The sequence below is a fragment of the Monodon monoceros genome, unplaced genomic scaffold, assembly GCF_005190385.1.
Source record: "Monodon monoceros isolate NGI ecotype Baffin Bay Population unplaced genomic scaffold, NGI_Narwhal_1 Super_Scaffold_19, whole genome shotgun sequence".
In the NCBI taxonomy this organism is placed as follows: Eukaryota; Metazoa; Chordata; class Mammalia; order Artiodactyla; family Monodontidae; genus Monodon; species Monodon monoceros.
In genome coordinates, this window is record NW_021703775.1 from 26,674,435 (window position 1) to 26,690,828 (window position 16,394).

The 16,394-nt window shown below is 48.1% G+C and overlaps 1 protein-coding gene across 2 annotated transcripts in view; it reads left to right on the plus strand.

Moving 5' to 3' along the window:
- Positions 1-684: 684 nt before the first annotated feature.
- SFXN5 (sideroflexin 5) overlaps positions 685-16,394 on the plus strand; it is a 116,002-nt gene continuing 100,292 nt past the window's right edge. Inside the window, exons 1-2 of one of the 2 annotated variants that reach the window (XM_029232202.1) lie at positions 685-917; positions 13,567-13,635. In XM_029232202.1, the coding sequence (XP_029088035.1) occupies positions 816-917; positions 13,567-13,635 (171 nt within the window). In that variant the 5' untranslated portion in view covers positions 685-815. The remainder of the gene's footprint in view (positions 918-13,566; positions 13,636-16,394) is intronic. The other variant, XM_029232203.1, reaches the window with a different exon arrangement.

A 16,394-nucleotide genomic window follows, 5' to 3' on the forward strand; every position in this document is an offset into this window, starting at 1 on the left:
AGCCCTCTCAGCTAGCACTAAGGACTTAGCAGTGAATCCAAAAGTCACAACTGCTCTGTGGACCTCACAGTAGGAAAGGCAGATAGTCAAAACCACAAATAATTATAAATTGCAAGGGCTTGCGAAAGGAAAGTGCTGGCTGCTATAGGAATATGTAGTGGATTTTGCGGAAGCAGGGCGAGGATTGGCAAATGCAATATTTAGGCTGAGACCAGAAAGAGTCAGCATCAGGCTAAGATTAAAAAGTTAAGGTCTTTCGGGTCAATGGCGCGGCAAGCGCCCAGCATGCGCCAGGAACTGAGTTGGAGAGCAAGGGACGAGGGGCAGGGTGGCGACGGCAGGACCTGCATGAAGATTCTGCAGTGCAATTCTTTGTACAAAGTTTTCCAGGATTACCCTATTGTCTGGAGTCCTTGCCCATCTGGTCCAAGGGTCGGACCCACTTCAGTAGGGCTCTTCTGGGCTGCAGCTCCAGGAGCGACGCCCACCGCAGCAACTCAAACTTCTAGGGGCAGGTAACCAGCGAGGGGTCGCTCGATGGCCCCCTATCGAGACCTTAAGAGTCGTACACGCACACTCCTCCCGGACTGCCGACGCCTGCAAAATTAGCGGCGGGAACCGAGACCCGGTCTGAGTCGGTGCAACTCTCCGCAGTCTAGGGTTGTCAAGCTCCGTGACAAGAAAAACTACACTCCCCACAACCCCTTGCGCCTCCGGCTTGCTGCGGTTGCTTACGGCCAATCGGGAGAGGCAGCTGTGGCGGGGGCCGAGGAGGGACATTTTAAAAGGGCCGGAGATTGCGGGCGTCAGTGGCCATGGCGGATACAGCGACTGCAGCATCGGCGGCGGCGGCTAGTGCCGCTAACGCCTCGACCGATGCACCGCCTTTCCAGCTGGGCAAACCCCGCTTCCAGCAGGTGAGGACCGGGCTGTGGCTTGAGGGTCGGTGGGTAGCATAGGGAGGGCGAGCAAACTCCTCTCCAAAATCCTCTTTAGCCCTAGGGTCTCCGACCCGCGGCCACCAGGGAGCCTGCAGCTACTGCCTGGGGGAACCTCGGCCACAGCCGCCTTTTTCCCATTGGTCAGCGGGGTGGGCGAGGGCTCCCACCTTGGCTCCCTATTGGCCATCGGCGCCGTCACTCCCCATCCGCCCGTGCCCTCCAGTCCTTCCCGCCCGAGGCTCTCTGTGATTGGCCACTGCCCGCCGCGGCCCGGGATCCGAGCTCCCGGGTCCGAGCCGCTTCTGCAGGGTCTCTTGGGCAGGGCAGCCGTCCGCTTCAGGCGGAAAGTTCGAGTCCGGCCCTGGGTGAGAAGTTGGTGTGGCCGAGATGCCTTCTAACTTATTCCCCAGGTGGTGACCGACAGACATTCTTTCTGAGCTGCCCGCGGAGCCTCTGGGCAGCATCCGTGCCCCGCGGCCCCGCTCCCAGCCCTCCACCCCAAGCAGGGTCCGCGGTGGGGATGGGTGAGGGCCGCGAGCCGAGGGGTACCCGCCGCCCGGCGACCCCTCTCCCCTCCGGCGGGGGATTCACTGACGTAGCGAGTCGGCCGGCTGGTGCCCTGCCGGAGATGGAGCGAGGACGTTCGGGGAGAGCCGGGGTGCGGAGGAAACGCTGTGTCATCCCAGGGGACCGCCGGCCGCTCGGAGGGTCCGCGTCCCCGGGAGCCTGCCCCAACCCCCTACCCCGCTGCGACCTCCACGGAGCGCTCTTCTCTGTCCGACCCGATATGGCTCTTCGGGGCACTGTGACGGTCGTCCTTTTCCTTCGGAACCCCAGACAGGGCGTCTCTAACTCGCCCTCGGCCCAGGAGACGGGGATAGAGTCCGCAGCCGGGACGTGCGGCCCGGGCTGGAGGCTGGGAAGGGCCGTTCCCACGCCGCATTCCCGGGTCCCCGCTGCCTCCAGCGATGAGGAAATGGACTTGGTTAGGAAAAGGGGCAAAGAGACTCGGCTGAAGTGAACCAGGCTTGCCGGGGGTGGGGGGCAGTGGAGGCGGACGGAAAGAAGTTTGCAGGAAGAAAGGAAATTGTACAAAGGTCGGTGCAGTGGTTGATTGGTTGGTTGTTTTCATGATGGTGGGAGAGGGGACTCGTTCCAGCAAAGTGGTGCACTGAGCTTTGCTGATATTAAGGAGTTGCGCTTACGAGCCTTTTGAGAAAATGTCCCCACTGTTTTTAAACAGGACTTTAATTCCTTTAAAAAATAAACCATCTCAGCATGTAGGTATCTGAGGCGAGACTGGTGTCATCCTGTCAGTGCAGGGTGCCACCTGGAACTGCCTGTCAGGGGTTCCTCTGCCTGGACTTGAGTGACACTTCATTAGCTGACCCCCTTCTCCGCCCTCCACACACATTCTGTTGTACTAGTCCTTCAAGACTCAGGCCGGCCTCCTCCCCTAAACACTTCCTCCCTTCTTCCCCTTACCCCCTGGTGGGCCCAGGTCTCAGACTCCCTCCTGCCTGCCTCTTTGGCCACCCCAAGTGGGATCCTCAAAGGTCAGCCTTTACAACAGTCTGCCCTGTGGTTCTCTGTGTGATTACTTGGTCTCCTCGACACTTGTGAACACCTTTTGAGAGGAGGGGCTGATCTTGCCCTTCCCTTGTCTCCATCCTACCCTGAGGTGGGGCTTGGCACGTAGTAATGTGCTGAATAAAGATTTGTGGGTTCATTTTTTCCCAGTACCTGTCCTGGGACATTCAGTCACACAACAGATATTTGAGAACCTCCTAGTGGCTTTAATGACTGAGCCCTTTGCTGTGATCACCGCTGGAGCCATAAATGCACACTTGAGGCTGCTGTTCAGGCAGCCATTGCTGGTACCTCTTTTTGGCACCACTCCTGAGGGCAGCTAGTGTTTGTTGTATTTGCTTTTGAAGCACCTCTCCCCAAGCATAGTGACCTGCGTAAAGCACAGTGAGTGTGATATTCATTCATGTTAAGGAACTTCCCTTTCCTCCAGATCTGCTCCTCCACACGATTCCCTGGTTGTGCAAGCAGCCCAACCTGCCACCCAGATGACTCTCAAGAAACTGGGAGTCACCTGTATACTTGCCTTCCTCTCCTTCACCCTCTAAATGCAACCAGAGGCCCAGGGTTCTCATCTCAGATAGCCCTCAAATCCGCTTATCTCCACTGCTGGAATCCTAGACTGAGCCCCCATCATCTATCTCCTGAGCCGCTGCAGAAGCCTCCTAACAGGGCTCCCTACTTGCTCTCTGGCCCCCTTCCAATCCCTTCCTCTTCCGCATGGCAGAGTCCCAACAATGCAGGTCTGATCAGGTGACGCCCCACCCTCTCGCCCAACACATATGTTCTTAAACACCTTCCAGTGGCTTCCCCTGCTTCTGAGATAAAGACCTCTGTTTGGAAGGCCCCAAAGGCCTGCATAGCCCACCCCTGCCGGCCTCTTCTTGCTCCAGTGGAAACCCCACGCATCCCCTTGAATCCTGCTTCCCACCACACTGGCTACTTTCAGCCCCTTGAACCCTGAGTGGTTCATAATCCAGGGCTCAGTCCCAGAGCCCAATCCAGGGACACCTCTCTCAACCCCCAACCAGTATCACCGCTTTCTGCAAGACTAGGCAGGATCTTTCCTTACTCCCTGGAGTCCCCCCAGAACCCTTCTTCCTTTCATTCCTCAAGGATCCCTCTGTGAAGAGGGTAGGGGGAGGAGGGCCACTGAGCAGTGTCAGAGGGTGGAGGAAGATAGCTTGCCTCGATGGGCTTTGGTCTGTTACCGTCTTTCTCCCCATAAGATGATAATGCTAGCCAAGCATCGTTCTAACCTTTTTGTGCATTGACCTATTTGATTTTCATAACGACCGTGTGAGACAGGTACACTTATCCCATGTATTATAGGTGAGAAGACCGGCACACAAACAGATTCAGTTACTTCCTAGGCAGTCTGGCTCCAGAGTCTACGTTTGTCTGTTTATTGTCAACTTTTTTATTATGCAGGCTTTCAAACACGCAAAAGTGGAGGCAATTGACAATGAACTCCTGTGCACCCGTCACTCAGTTTCAACAGTTGCCAGTGTGAGGCCCACCTCGTTTCACCTATATGCCCCCACCCCAACCAATGAATTATTTTAAAGCAAAGCCCATTATTTCATTGTACGTGCTGTAGGTATCTCTCAAAAGTAAAGACTTTTTTGGTTAGCTTTTCTAAATAAACTTTAAAATTTTTGAAATAATTTTGTGTGTACAGAAGTCAAGTAGCAGAATTCCTGTATAACCTTCACCCAAGTTTCCCCTAATGTCATCATCTCAGATTACCACGGTACATTTGTTAGAACTAAGAAACCAACATTGGAACATTACTATTAACTACACTCCAGACTTTGTTGGATTTCACTGTCTTTTACACTAATGTTATCTTTCTGTTCCAGGATCCCACATTCCATTTGGTCGTCATGTTTCCTCAGTCTCCCCTCGGATCTATGACAGTTTCTCAGACTTACCTTGTGTTTGATGACCTTGACAGTTCTGAGAAGTACTGGTCAGATATTTTATAGAAGGTCCCTCAACTTGGGTTTGTCTAGTGCCTTTCTCATGGTTAGATGGTTATGGGTTTTAGGGGGAGAATGTCACAGAGGTGAAGTGCCTTCTTTTTCACATGGTATCAGAGGGTTTTTTGATTAGTTTTAACATAACCATCATACCACTAACACACCTAAAATAATTATTTCTTAATGTCATCAAACCAGTCATTATTTGTCTTAGTCTGTTTGGGGTGCTGTAACAAAATACCATAGATTGGGTAGCATATAAACAACAGAAATTTGTTTTTCACAGTTCTCGAAGCTGGAAGTCCAAGATCAAGGCACTGGCAGATCCACTGTCTGATGAGAGTCAGCTTTCTTTTTCACAGATAACATCTTCTAGCTGTAATCTCCCATGGCAGAAGGGAGGAGGGATCTTTCCGGGGTCTCTTTTATAAGGGCACTAGTCCTAATCATTAGGGTAACCTCATCACTTCCCAAAGACCCCAATTCCTAAAACAGTCACCTTGGAGGTTAGGATTTCAACATATGACTTTGGGGGTGGGGTGGGGACAAGCATTCAGTCCATTGCACTATTCACATTTCCCTGATTGTCACATCATTTTAAAAATAATTGATTTGTTTCATTCAGGATCCCACAAGGCCCACACATCATATTTGACTGATAGGTTCCTTTCATCTCTTCTGATCTATTGGTTCTTCCCTCTTTCTTTCTTTCTATTTGTTGAAGAAACTGCGTTGTTTGTCCTGTACAATTTCCCTATTCTGAATGTGACTGAAGGTATCTCTGTGGTATAAGTTAAGATGTTCCTCTGTCCCCTGTTGTACCTGTAAACTTCAGGTCCATACTTTTTTTTTTTTTTTTTTTTTTTGCGGTATGCGGGCCTCTCACTGTTGTGGCCTCTCCCGTTGCGGAGCACAGGCTCCGGACGCGCAGGCTCAGCGGCCACGGCTCACAGGCCCAGCCGCTCTGCGGCATGTGGGATCCTCCTGGACCAGGGCACGAACCCGCGTCCCCCGCATCGGCAGGCGGACTCTCCCACTTCGCCACCAGGGAAGCCCTTAAGTCCATACTTTTAACCACTGCCCCATATTGCCAGGTGAAGGGAAGATGGCAGGAGTGCCTGGGGGAGCTCTGTGAACTGACTGCTCCCTTTCCTCCTCCTTTTCTGCTCATTTCCTTTCCTGAACCCACTCTTTTCTTCCTTCAGTCCTGACACCGTTTTTGGCAATTTGGGGCCCCAGGACAGGAAACAAACACACATGATTCTTCCCATTTGTGATTCAGTCTATCCAGAAATAAGTTTGCTTTATTTTTTTTTTTTAAACTTCCTTGTTTCTTCTGAAATCTCACTTATCTGCTATGACGACTGGGGGTATGGGTGTGCTGTGTGTGTCCTGGGTCCAAAATCCACCAAGGCCTACGGTAGCAGAGTAGGTGGGTTGCATAGGGCTCCCTCTGGGGTCCAGGGAGCTTGTGGGCAGGAAAACGCACTCTTCACTTCAAGATGGAGAGGTTTGTGTGGGCTGAGAGTCAGGAGGCAATGGGGGAGCTTCTCATATAGTTTGCCTGAAATAAGTTCTAAAGTGAAAATGCCTTGCAGGTAGTTATACATTTACGTTCTATAGGCTAGAGAGCGACTGTTTCCCAGGGTTGGTCCTGGGGCTTGTTTGTGCTGTGGACACGGTCAACACCTTCCAGTCCAGTGGCTCTCAACCCCTGCTGCACAGTAATCACCTGGGCAGGTTTCTAAACAGACACCGATGCCTGGAGCCCACCCCAGGCCAATAGCGTTCGAATCCCTGGGTGTACAGCCTGGATTTTAGAAAACCCAGGTGATTCAGTGTGTAGCCTGGTTAAAGACTACTGAGCTGGTCCAGCCTTTCCGCCTTTGGGCTGCAGGTTCAGTGATTTAGAGGTCTGGGTGCAGGCGGGCTGTCAGTTTCTTCTCAGGCCTTTGCCCACAGCTGCTGCTCCCGAGGCAGCTCTCTGGCTCTGCTCTCCTGGGCCAGGCGCTAGAGTTAGGAAGGCAGCAGGCCTCGAGCCCCTGCTGAGAATTAGCTGACTCACCTTTCTTGTGCAGGGAAACGGAATGAATTACTTGGCTGACTCATTTTTCCAGTGAAGCAAAAGGGAAGGAAAGACATCCACTGATTATCTGATGGGGTAAAAGTGGGGTCTGAATTTTGGAGGGCAAAAAAATGTCATACATATTAAACTATTGAGAAAGTAATAAAAACTAATTAGGCCGAGAAGGTAGAAACCTTCCCTGCTGTGTCCTGCATCAGGCTGGGAGGACAGACACATAAAGGCAGCTATGAAGAAGAGTGCTTCTGACTAGGGCCTGCTCAGCCCTGAGGTATCCCAGCCACCTCCTTCTTTGGGGAGCCACTCTTTCATACTCACTGAGAAATCACATTCTCCAAGGTCATAGATTGCCAGAAACTTTGCTGTTTAAAATGTATCAGTAGTGTCGACTTAGAAAAAAGCAAACACAACGTTGATTCTTTTGTTCTAGTTCTGTGAAAAATGCCACTGGTAGTTTGATAGGGATTACATTGAATCTGTAGATTGCTTTGGGTAGTAGAGTCATTTTCACAGTGTTGATTCTTCCAATCCAAGAACATGGTATATCTCTCCATATATTTGTATCATCTTTAATTTCTTTCATCAGTGTCTTATAATTTTCTGCATACAGGTCTTTTGTCTCCTTAGGTAGGTTTATTCCTAGATATTTTATTCTTTTTGTTGCAATGGTAAATGGGAGTGTTTTCTTAATTTCACTTTCAGATTTTTCATCATTAGTGTATAGGAATGCCAGAGATTTCTGTGCATTAATTTTGTATCCTGCTACTTTACCAAATTCATTGATTAGCTCTAGTAGTTTTCTGGTAGCATCTTTAGGATTCTCTATGTAGAGTATCATGTCATCTGCAAACAGTGACAGCTTTACTTCTTCTTTTCCGATTTGGATTCCTTTTATTTCCTTTTCTTCTCTGATTGCTGTGGCTAAAACTTCCAAAACTATGAGACACAGACCTACTAGAGAATGGACTTGAAGATATGGGGAGGGGGAAGGGTAAGTGTGACAAAGTGAGAGAGTGGCATAGACATATATACACTACCAAACGTAAAATAGCTAGCTAGTGGGAAGCAGCCGCATAGCACAGGGAGATCAGCTCGGTGCTTTGTGACCACCTAGAGGGGTGGGATAGGGAGGGTGGGAGGGAGGGAGACGCAAGAGGGAAGAGATATGGGAACATATGTTTATGTATAACTGATTCACTTTGTTATAAAGCAGAAACTAACACACCATTGTAAAGCAATTATACTCCAATAAAGATGTAAAAACAAACAAAAAAACCCCACAAAAACACAGAACATAAAGAACTGTGAGTTGAGTTTATTTAGTGTCTTACTGAGGACTATAGTCTGGAAGACACCCTCTCACAGAGCTCTGAGAAACTGCTCTGAAGAGGTGAAGGGGGAGGTCAGCATGTATATGATTTTGGCGAAGGGTACTTGTAATCAAGCACACATCTCAGGAGAAGGTTGCTGCCACGCATGAGGAACAGATATCTTAGTTAATGGTTTTAGTGCTTTTCTAAGTATGGGAAGATGGAAGAATCCATGTTCATAAAAGATTTGTCCTGAAAATATTTAACTCTGAAGGCCTGTTCTGCCAATTTTCCCAGAGCACAGAGAGCCTCCTTCCTGATCTCTGCCCTGAACTCTGCCCTGAACTCCTTTCAGGGTGTCTTGAAGGTTAGAGACTGCAGTGGCTAATGGCTCAATCCTTGTAGAACCAGGTGACATTAGGAATGACACATCCCCCTTTTGATTGGTGGGCCTATGGCACTTTGACTCAGAGAATCAACGCAAGTGCAGAGCTTCAAATAAGGAGCTTTAATTTTATAGTTTTCAAAAAAAAAACAAAACCCTATGTCTACTTCTCAGTCCAGACCTATGTGGACCCCCTTCCCCACAGCCCTGTTTGCTTCCAGCCTGTTAATGTACTGCTTCATTTAAATTTTACTCTACCTTTCCCCAGAATTCTGCACTAACTCAATTTTTTCCCTTTGTTTGACAAAATGCCTTATAGTTCCTCTACTTTGTGGCCTCCCTCATTGCAGTGAGTCAGTAAGCCTGACTTTTTCCCAGGGTAGTGGGGGAGGTTAGTCTGATTGGGTTAGGACATGTATGCCTAGCATTTCCAACTCAGAACCCCTTTCTTGAATCTCAGGCCTATATGTTTAAGTGTTTGTTGAGAGGTTACATCTGGAAGGCCCTTTAAGTATCACAAGTTTACGTGGCCAATCTTCCTCTCCACTAAATCAGTATGCTTCTTGCTTTCCTTATCCTGGTTAATAAGCGTTAGTGTCTGACTAGAGATCTAGGCATTACCATGACTGTGTTATTCCTCATTCCCCTAGTCAGTTAACCTTGCTCTACTCCCAGGACCTAGCACAGTCTTAGGCACACAGTAGGTCTTCAATAGCTATTTGGTGAATGACTGAAAAAACCACAGGGGCCTGGTGCAGTTTCTGACCCGAGCCTGCATGCCTTTGAGCTCTTGCTGATACCCTTCTCTGCTAGGTAAACTCATCCATCCACTCATCCCAGCTCCTCTGGGAAGCTTCCTGACTCACTAGGGAGGAATAAACTGTGTCTCCTGTGCCCATAATGATGCCTCATTTAGGCAGGGATCACAGTGTTGGTTTTTTTTGTTTGTTTTTTTAGAAGATGTTGAGGGTAGGAGTTTATTAATTAATTAATTTATTTTTGCTGTGTTGCATCTTCGTTTCTGTGCGAGGGCTTTCTCTAGTTGTGGCAAGTGGGGGCCAGTTTTCATCGCGGTGCGCGGGCCTCACTATGGCGGCCTCTCTTGTTGCGGAGCACAGGCTCCAGACGCGCAGGCTCAGCAGTTGTGGCTCACGGGCCTAGTTGCTCCATGGCATGTGGGATCCTTCTAGACCAGGGCTCGAACCCGTGTCCCCTGCATTGGCAGGCAGATTCTCAACCACTGCGCCACCAGGGAAGCCCTAGGGATCACAGTGTTTTATAGTTATCTGTTTACTTGTTTGTCTCTCTTGATGGTCTCGGCTCCTTGCGGGCTTGTTCGTCGTGGTGTTCTCTCAGCTAGTCCAGTATGGGTTTGTAGGTATCAATGGAGCAGAATGTTTTACTTAGGACTCTCTCCCAGTGGCAGTGGTGGAGAGTAATACGAGAGGGCTAGCAGGGCCGGGACAGGATGAAGGCAGTGACAGACCACAGGGCAAGTCAGAGGCTGGATGTTTGCACTGGATCATCTTCAAGAAGCTGCTTCCCTCAGGCCGTTCTCCTTCAGGCCCTCACCTCTGCCCCTGCTGATCCTCTTCCCTCCTTGGGCTGCTAGCTGCCATACTCTTGTCCCTTTCAAATCCTACCCTCCCTTCAAAGCTCAGCTGGGCCTCCATCACTCCAGGAAGCCTCCAGGGCATTGGCTGTTCACCGGCCCACTCATTCATTCCTGTGGCCAGTGTGTTTGTGGAGCCTCTTCTAGGTGTGTAACACAAGACCAGGAGCCAAGGAAGATAATACAGAAGGAATATCCAATAGCCCACATCCTTCAGGAGCTTATAATCGAGTAATAGACCAGTTTGTATTTTAATTTAAATATATATTTTAAAAATAGAATATCATTTATATTATACATAATACTGATTTTTTTTTCATTTTAGAAGCAATGTAAAAGATATGGAAATAAAAATCCTATTACAGAGAGGCGATCTCTGTTAACATTTTAATATATTTTCATCTAGCTTTTTAAATAATGTGATTTTGAAATCCTAATTTTGAAACAGTTTCAGTCTTACAGAAAAGTTGCAAGAAGAATATAGAGAAATTCCATATACCCTTTGCTTAGATCCACTAGTTTTTAACATTTTGTCACATTTCCTTTATTATTCTTTGTCTACAGATGATCATAAAGTCCAGAAACATAGCAAATATACATGTTACCAAGAACATCTTCAATCTGTAAACAGAATAATAATGCCTACATTTCCAGATTTTATTACCACCCTGTATATTTACACGTTATTTATTTTAATATTTATTTATTTATTTATTTTGGCTGCACTGAGTCTTAGTTGCAGCACGTGGGATCTTTAGTTGCGGCATGTGGACTTCTTAGTTGTGACATGCATGTGGGAACTGGGATCGAACCTGGGCCCCCTGCATTGGGAGCGCGGAGTCTTATCCACTGGACCACCAGGGAAGTTCCTATACATGTTATTTTTTCTCAACCATTTGAGAGGAGATTATATTCATTTATCCCTTAATACTTCAGTGTATCCTTAAGAACAAGGACATTCTCTTACATCTCTTAGTCTGTTTGGGCTGTTATAATAAAAATACCATAGACTGGGTGCCTTATAAACAACAGAAATTAATTTCTCCCAGTTCTGAAGTCTGGGAAGCCCATGACTAAGGCACTGGCAGATTCAGTATCTGGTGAGGGCCTGATCCCTGGTCATAGACAGCTCACTGTGCTCTTACACGGTGGAAGGGGCAAAGGATTTCTCTGGAGTCAATATAACAGCATTAATGCCATTCATGAGGGCTCCCAAAGGCCTCATCTCCAAATACCATCACCTAGGGACTTAGGATTTAACATATGAGTTTTTTTTTTTTTTAAGGGAACTTTATTTTTATTTATTTATTTATTTATTTTTGGCTGCATTGGGTCTTCGTTGCTGCGCAGGCTTTTCTCTAGTTGCAGCTAGCGGGCGCTACTCTTCATTGCGGTGCGTGAGCTTTTCATCGCTGTGGCTCCTCTTGTTGAGGAACACGGGCTCTAGGCATGTGGGCTTCAGTAGTTGTGGCACAAGAGCTCAGTAGTTGTGGCTCACGGGCTCTAGAGTGCAGGCTCAGTAGTTGTGGTACACAGGCTTAGTTGCTCCAAGGCATGTGGGATCTTCCTGGACCAGGGCTCAAACCCATGTCCCCTGCCTTGGCAGGTGGATTTTTAACCACTGTGCCACCAGGGAAGCCCTAACATATGAATTTTGAGGGGACACTAATACTCGGTCTATAGCAATAACCACAGTACAGTTATTCAGGAAATTTAATTTGAGTACACTACTTTTATTAATCTATAATCCTATTCCAATTTTGTCAGTTTTCTTAGCAATGTCCTTGAGCGCATTTCCCCCTCTAGTCCAGGATTCAGTCGAAAATCATGCGTTGCATTCAGTTGTCTTGCCTCTTTAGTTTCCTTTAATGTGGGGGCAGTTCTTCAGTCTTTCTTTGTCTTTACGACATTGACGTATTTGGTGAACAAGGCCAGTTGTTTTATGGAATGCTCCTCAGTTTGGGTCTGTCTGATGTCTTCACATGATTAGACTCAGTCCCTTCAGAATACTATGTGAGCGCTATTGGGAACCTCTCGGAGGCACACAACGTCCATTTGCCTCTTGCTGGTCCTTTGAACATGTCCCATCATTTCGGGGTGTGGCACTTCATTACTTTCTAGCACAACAATATGTGCCAGTCTCATCGTGTACCTTCCCTGCCCCAACCCTGGCATCAGCCACTTCTCTAAAGAACCCTGGTTTATTCTAGTGGATGTCATCCCGTCTCTTTGCTATCCATTTAATATCCATCTAGCTCTACTTATCTCCTGTCTATTAGGTTGGAATCATGCATTTTACATGCATTTCACAAATCATAAGCATTTTTGCATGTCATAAACATTGTCTGAAAACATGATTCTAAAGGGCTGTGTAGTGTTCGATCATGTACCTGGATCGTCATTTTAACAATCTGCCTTTATAAATAATGCAGCAGTGAGTGTCCTCAGCATATACCCCTGACCACACCTCTGAACGTCTCTGATTGAGCATCATGTATAAATTGGGAAATCGTTTAGGCCATTTGAGTTATAAGAGGTTAGAGAAGCAACTGTTTTAGTTAGGAATGGTGTGGAAGCTTGATGCGTCTGTGAAAGGCTGGGGGTGGAAAGGCTGCTCCACGCAGGGGGTGCCATGGTGAGCAGAGAGATGGAGGTGGCATGGGGCCTGGTGTGTGCGGGGGACCTTTTGGTGACCCGGGTCCTTCTGTGGTCTTTACTGGGAAGCGGGAGGAGCAGAAATCGGCTGCAGGGTCTGGTGCCCTAGTGAGAAGGGAAAAGAGTGTGGAGGCTTCTTCCTGCACTGAGCGGAGGATGAGCTTGGAGAGCTGTGGGGCTCCAGGGAGGATTTGGGACACAGCCTGAGTGTAGTGAGGCATGAACCCCCGGCGCTTGCAGCTTTCCCCTTTGTCCCCTAGCTCGGTGCCCTCTCTCCTCCCCTTGAGCTTGGCTTTGCCAAGCTGGCCCTGTCCTGAGGGCAGAAGGCCCAGCAGCAGCGTTGCTTGGTTTCTTTTCATTGTGCTCTAATGCCTGTGGCCTGTTTAGCACAAAGCCCTACTTTTCCAAGGCCCCTGCTCTGGGGCAAGGATAGGGGAGCTGGCCCCTGGTCCTGGGCCTCACAGCAGCAATGGGGCTATGGGGGAAGGAAGGCCTGAGGGCTGCGAGCTGGGCACCACCCTGTTTGAGTTCCACCTGTGGGGAGCTTTCCCTGGGGGCAGTGCCTGTGCTGGACTTTGGGGAGGGACCCTACCTCACTCGAGGGTCCTAAGTAAGGCAGAGAGGCTGTGCTGGGCAGGAGAGACTGGGAGAGGGCTGGGCACCAGACCTCCCCTCCAGTCTGCATGCTCAGTGGTGCCTGGGAGCTGCTGAAACGCTTGGCGTAGATCTCAGGGCATTGGGAGCAGAATGGGAGGCACGTGGAAGAGACATTGGGACAGTCACTGAGTGTCTTAATGGTCTTTCTGAGTTGACTTTAGAAAGCCCTCAGACCTGGGAAAGCTGCCCTCAGGTCACTGAGAAGCAAGGCCTCATTGGTGTTCCTCACCGGCTTGGGGAGTCCTGGGGACTGTGGGACACTGGCAGTAAGGATGAGCTGTGGGCAGTGTTCCCCATTGTCTGGAGGACGGAGTACAGAAACTCATCCAGTCTCCTCTCCCACCCCTTCTCCAGACATCCTTCTACGGTCGCTTCAGGCACTTCTTGGACATCATCGACCCTCGCACACTCTTTGTCACTGAGGTGAGTCATGGCTGTCACTCTCGATGGAGACCCCTTGGCCTTTATACCTTGTGACTTTGGAAGGTCCATAGGTCATCTGTGTGTTTGCCTTATACACATTATCTCATTTCATCTGAATCTCACCACATCCCTTCAAGGTAGATATATGTCATTATTATTATTTCAAACTTCAGTAAAATTATTACCGAGTACATGGATTATATTACAAAAGTTCATGCAGTTCAGATGCATTTAAGTAGAACAAAAAAGGATCCCTCATACCCTCTCCCTACACAGTTCCCTCCTCGGATAGGTAAGGCTGAGTATAAGGTATAGTTTACCTTTTATGTGTGAACCATCCTATGAGTTTTGACAAACATATTGAGTCGTGTCCACACCACGATGAAGATGTACAACGTTTCTGTCACCCTAGCACATTCCTCATGCCCGTTTATAATCCATCTCCCACACCCCATGCTGAGCCCCTGGCAACCATTCATCTGTTTTCTGTCCCTGCTGTTTTGCTGTTTCTAGAATGTCATATAAGTGAAATCCTACAGTATGTAGTCTTGTGTGTCTGGCTTCTTTCCCTTAGCATGGTGCTTTTGAGATTCATCTGTGTTGTTGCATGTATCAGTACTTCATCCCTCCTGACCACTGAGCAGCATTCCATTGAGAGGATGTTCCAGAATTTGTTTATCCACCCACTTGCTGATGAACACCTGGGCTGCTCCCATTTTCTGATTATTGTCCATAAAGTTGCTCTGAGCATTCTTTGTGTGGACGTATGCTTTCATTTCTCTTGTGTGAATAACTAGGACTCGGATTGCTGGCTCATACGGTAAGTGTGGTACGTAAATGTTTAACTTCGTAGGAAACTGCCAAACTGTCATTTAAAAATTGCTGTACATTTTACATTCTCATCTACAGTGTTCTAGTTGCTCCACCAGTCCTTGATACTATCAAGTTTAAATGTATTGTCAGATTTACTTGAGCCATCCCAAGAAGTGTGTCTTTATATCCTTTGTATTGTATTTACAGATGTGCACAGGAATGCATACACATGTAAAGCAGCACATATTTATTAAGCATTTTCTGTGAGCAAGGCAGTGTCATAAGCACTTTACATGTAGAAGCGCGTCAGATTAACTCAAAGCAACCCTATGAGGTAGATTCTATTCTAAGTTCCATTTTACAGATGAGGAAACAGACAGACAGAAGTTAAGTCTCATGCACATGGTGCTGGCCAGTGATGGAGCCAGGGTATGAACGCAGGTATGCTTGTCTCCAGAACCCTTTGCATTCCTGTTCAGGTAACTCAAGTTTAGGGAACCCCCCCTAAGATTACTCAGCTGGAAGAAGGCCCACATACCCTGAGGCAAGTCATTGAGCCTCTGAGTTATAGCCCTCCTGAGTAGACAGCACTCCTCTGCTCACCTTCTCTGTGCTGAGCATTGGCTTGCTTCAACTCTTGGAGGGAAAAGAAGCACACGGCCTGCTAGGTACCTGGACCTAGAACCATTCCCATTGTTCCTGGGAGAGCAGCCCAGTAATAGGCAATGTGGGAATTACCCTGATACGTGATTTCCTCCTGTATCTCAGGAAGGATGAAGGACTCAAGTATTTAACTGGCTGACCTTACCTCTTGGATGTACTGCCTCTTAAGGGCAAGGCTGTTGTACTTCTGGGCCCTGTCTAGATTCTCCTAAGGAGTAATCACAGTGATTCCATAAAAATTTGGAAGAGCACCCAACTAGAGAAACTACTTACCTAGCCTAGGTTATGTGTCTTTCTTGAAAGCTCCCAAACGGTGCACAGCTAGATAGAGTTGCAACACAAATCCCGACATAAATGCCAGCTGCTTGATGGAGGAGGCAGTAAAGGCCAGTGCTTATTAAGGGTGGACTTCGAGGCACGTTGAGAGATGGTGGAGGGAGCCTTGGGAGGTCCGGAGGTTCTTCAGGGCTCCCCTGATTAACAGAAGCAGGCAGGGACTTTGGGGATGGATGGGCAGCTGCAGAGCAGCACGCCGCCTGCGCTGTTCACAGGCACCTCTCCAGTCCACCCTCCTCTCATTCCCAGACCATTTCATTTTACTGCTCTCTTCCTGTACCACATTTTTATCTTCAACTCTTGCATTTTGAAAGGTCCCAGCATTCTTGTATATCACTAAACCATCTTTTCCCTATTTCCCCATTGGTAAATTTAAAAATCTCATACATTTTTTTTTTTTTTACTATTAATTGAAATGTCAAGGAAACTTAACTATTTACTGACTAGGAAATAACCAGTGCAACAGAAATTTTAGAATAGTTTTCAAATTTCACATGTTTCTTCCCCTTATCAAAGATTCTGATAGGCTTCCTGGAAAGAACTAGACCTCTCCCTCCTGCATCCCAGCTGGGAACTGTTTCCAATACTACTTGCTGGCCTTTTGGAAATTTTCTGCCCACAGAAGATCTTCTAGGCCCTAAAAAATCTGGAAGGGCCATCCATGAGTGGGCCCTTCATGCCCTCCCTGGTTCTAGTCGAGGCAGGTTGCTTAGCAAAGCCACTTGCATGGAAACAATGAGAAATTAGAGGCACCAAGAGGAAAGAATCTCTTACCTGAGCCCCTCCCCCCAAAACTATGGTGCTACCAGGAGGGCCAGTTCCCCCTTCTGCTGGGCTCAGTCCACAGACCATGGCTTATGTCTTCAGAGCACTGTTTCTCTCCCAGGGCCCTTGGCTGGTGTCCTGGGAGGGAGCGTGGGTTGGTGACTGCCCAGGGGGAGGAGATC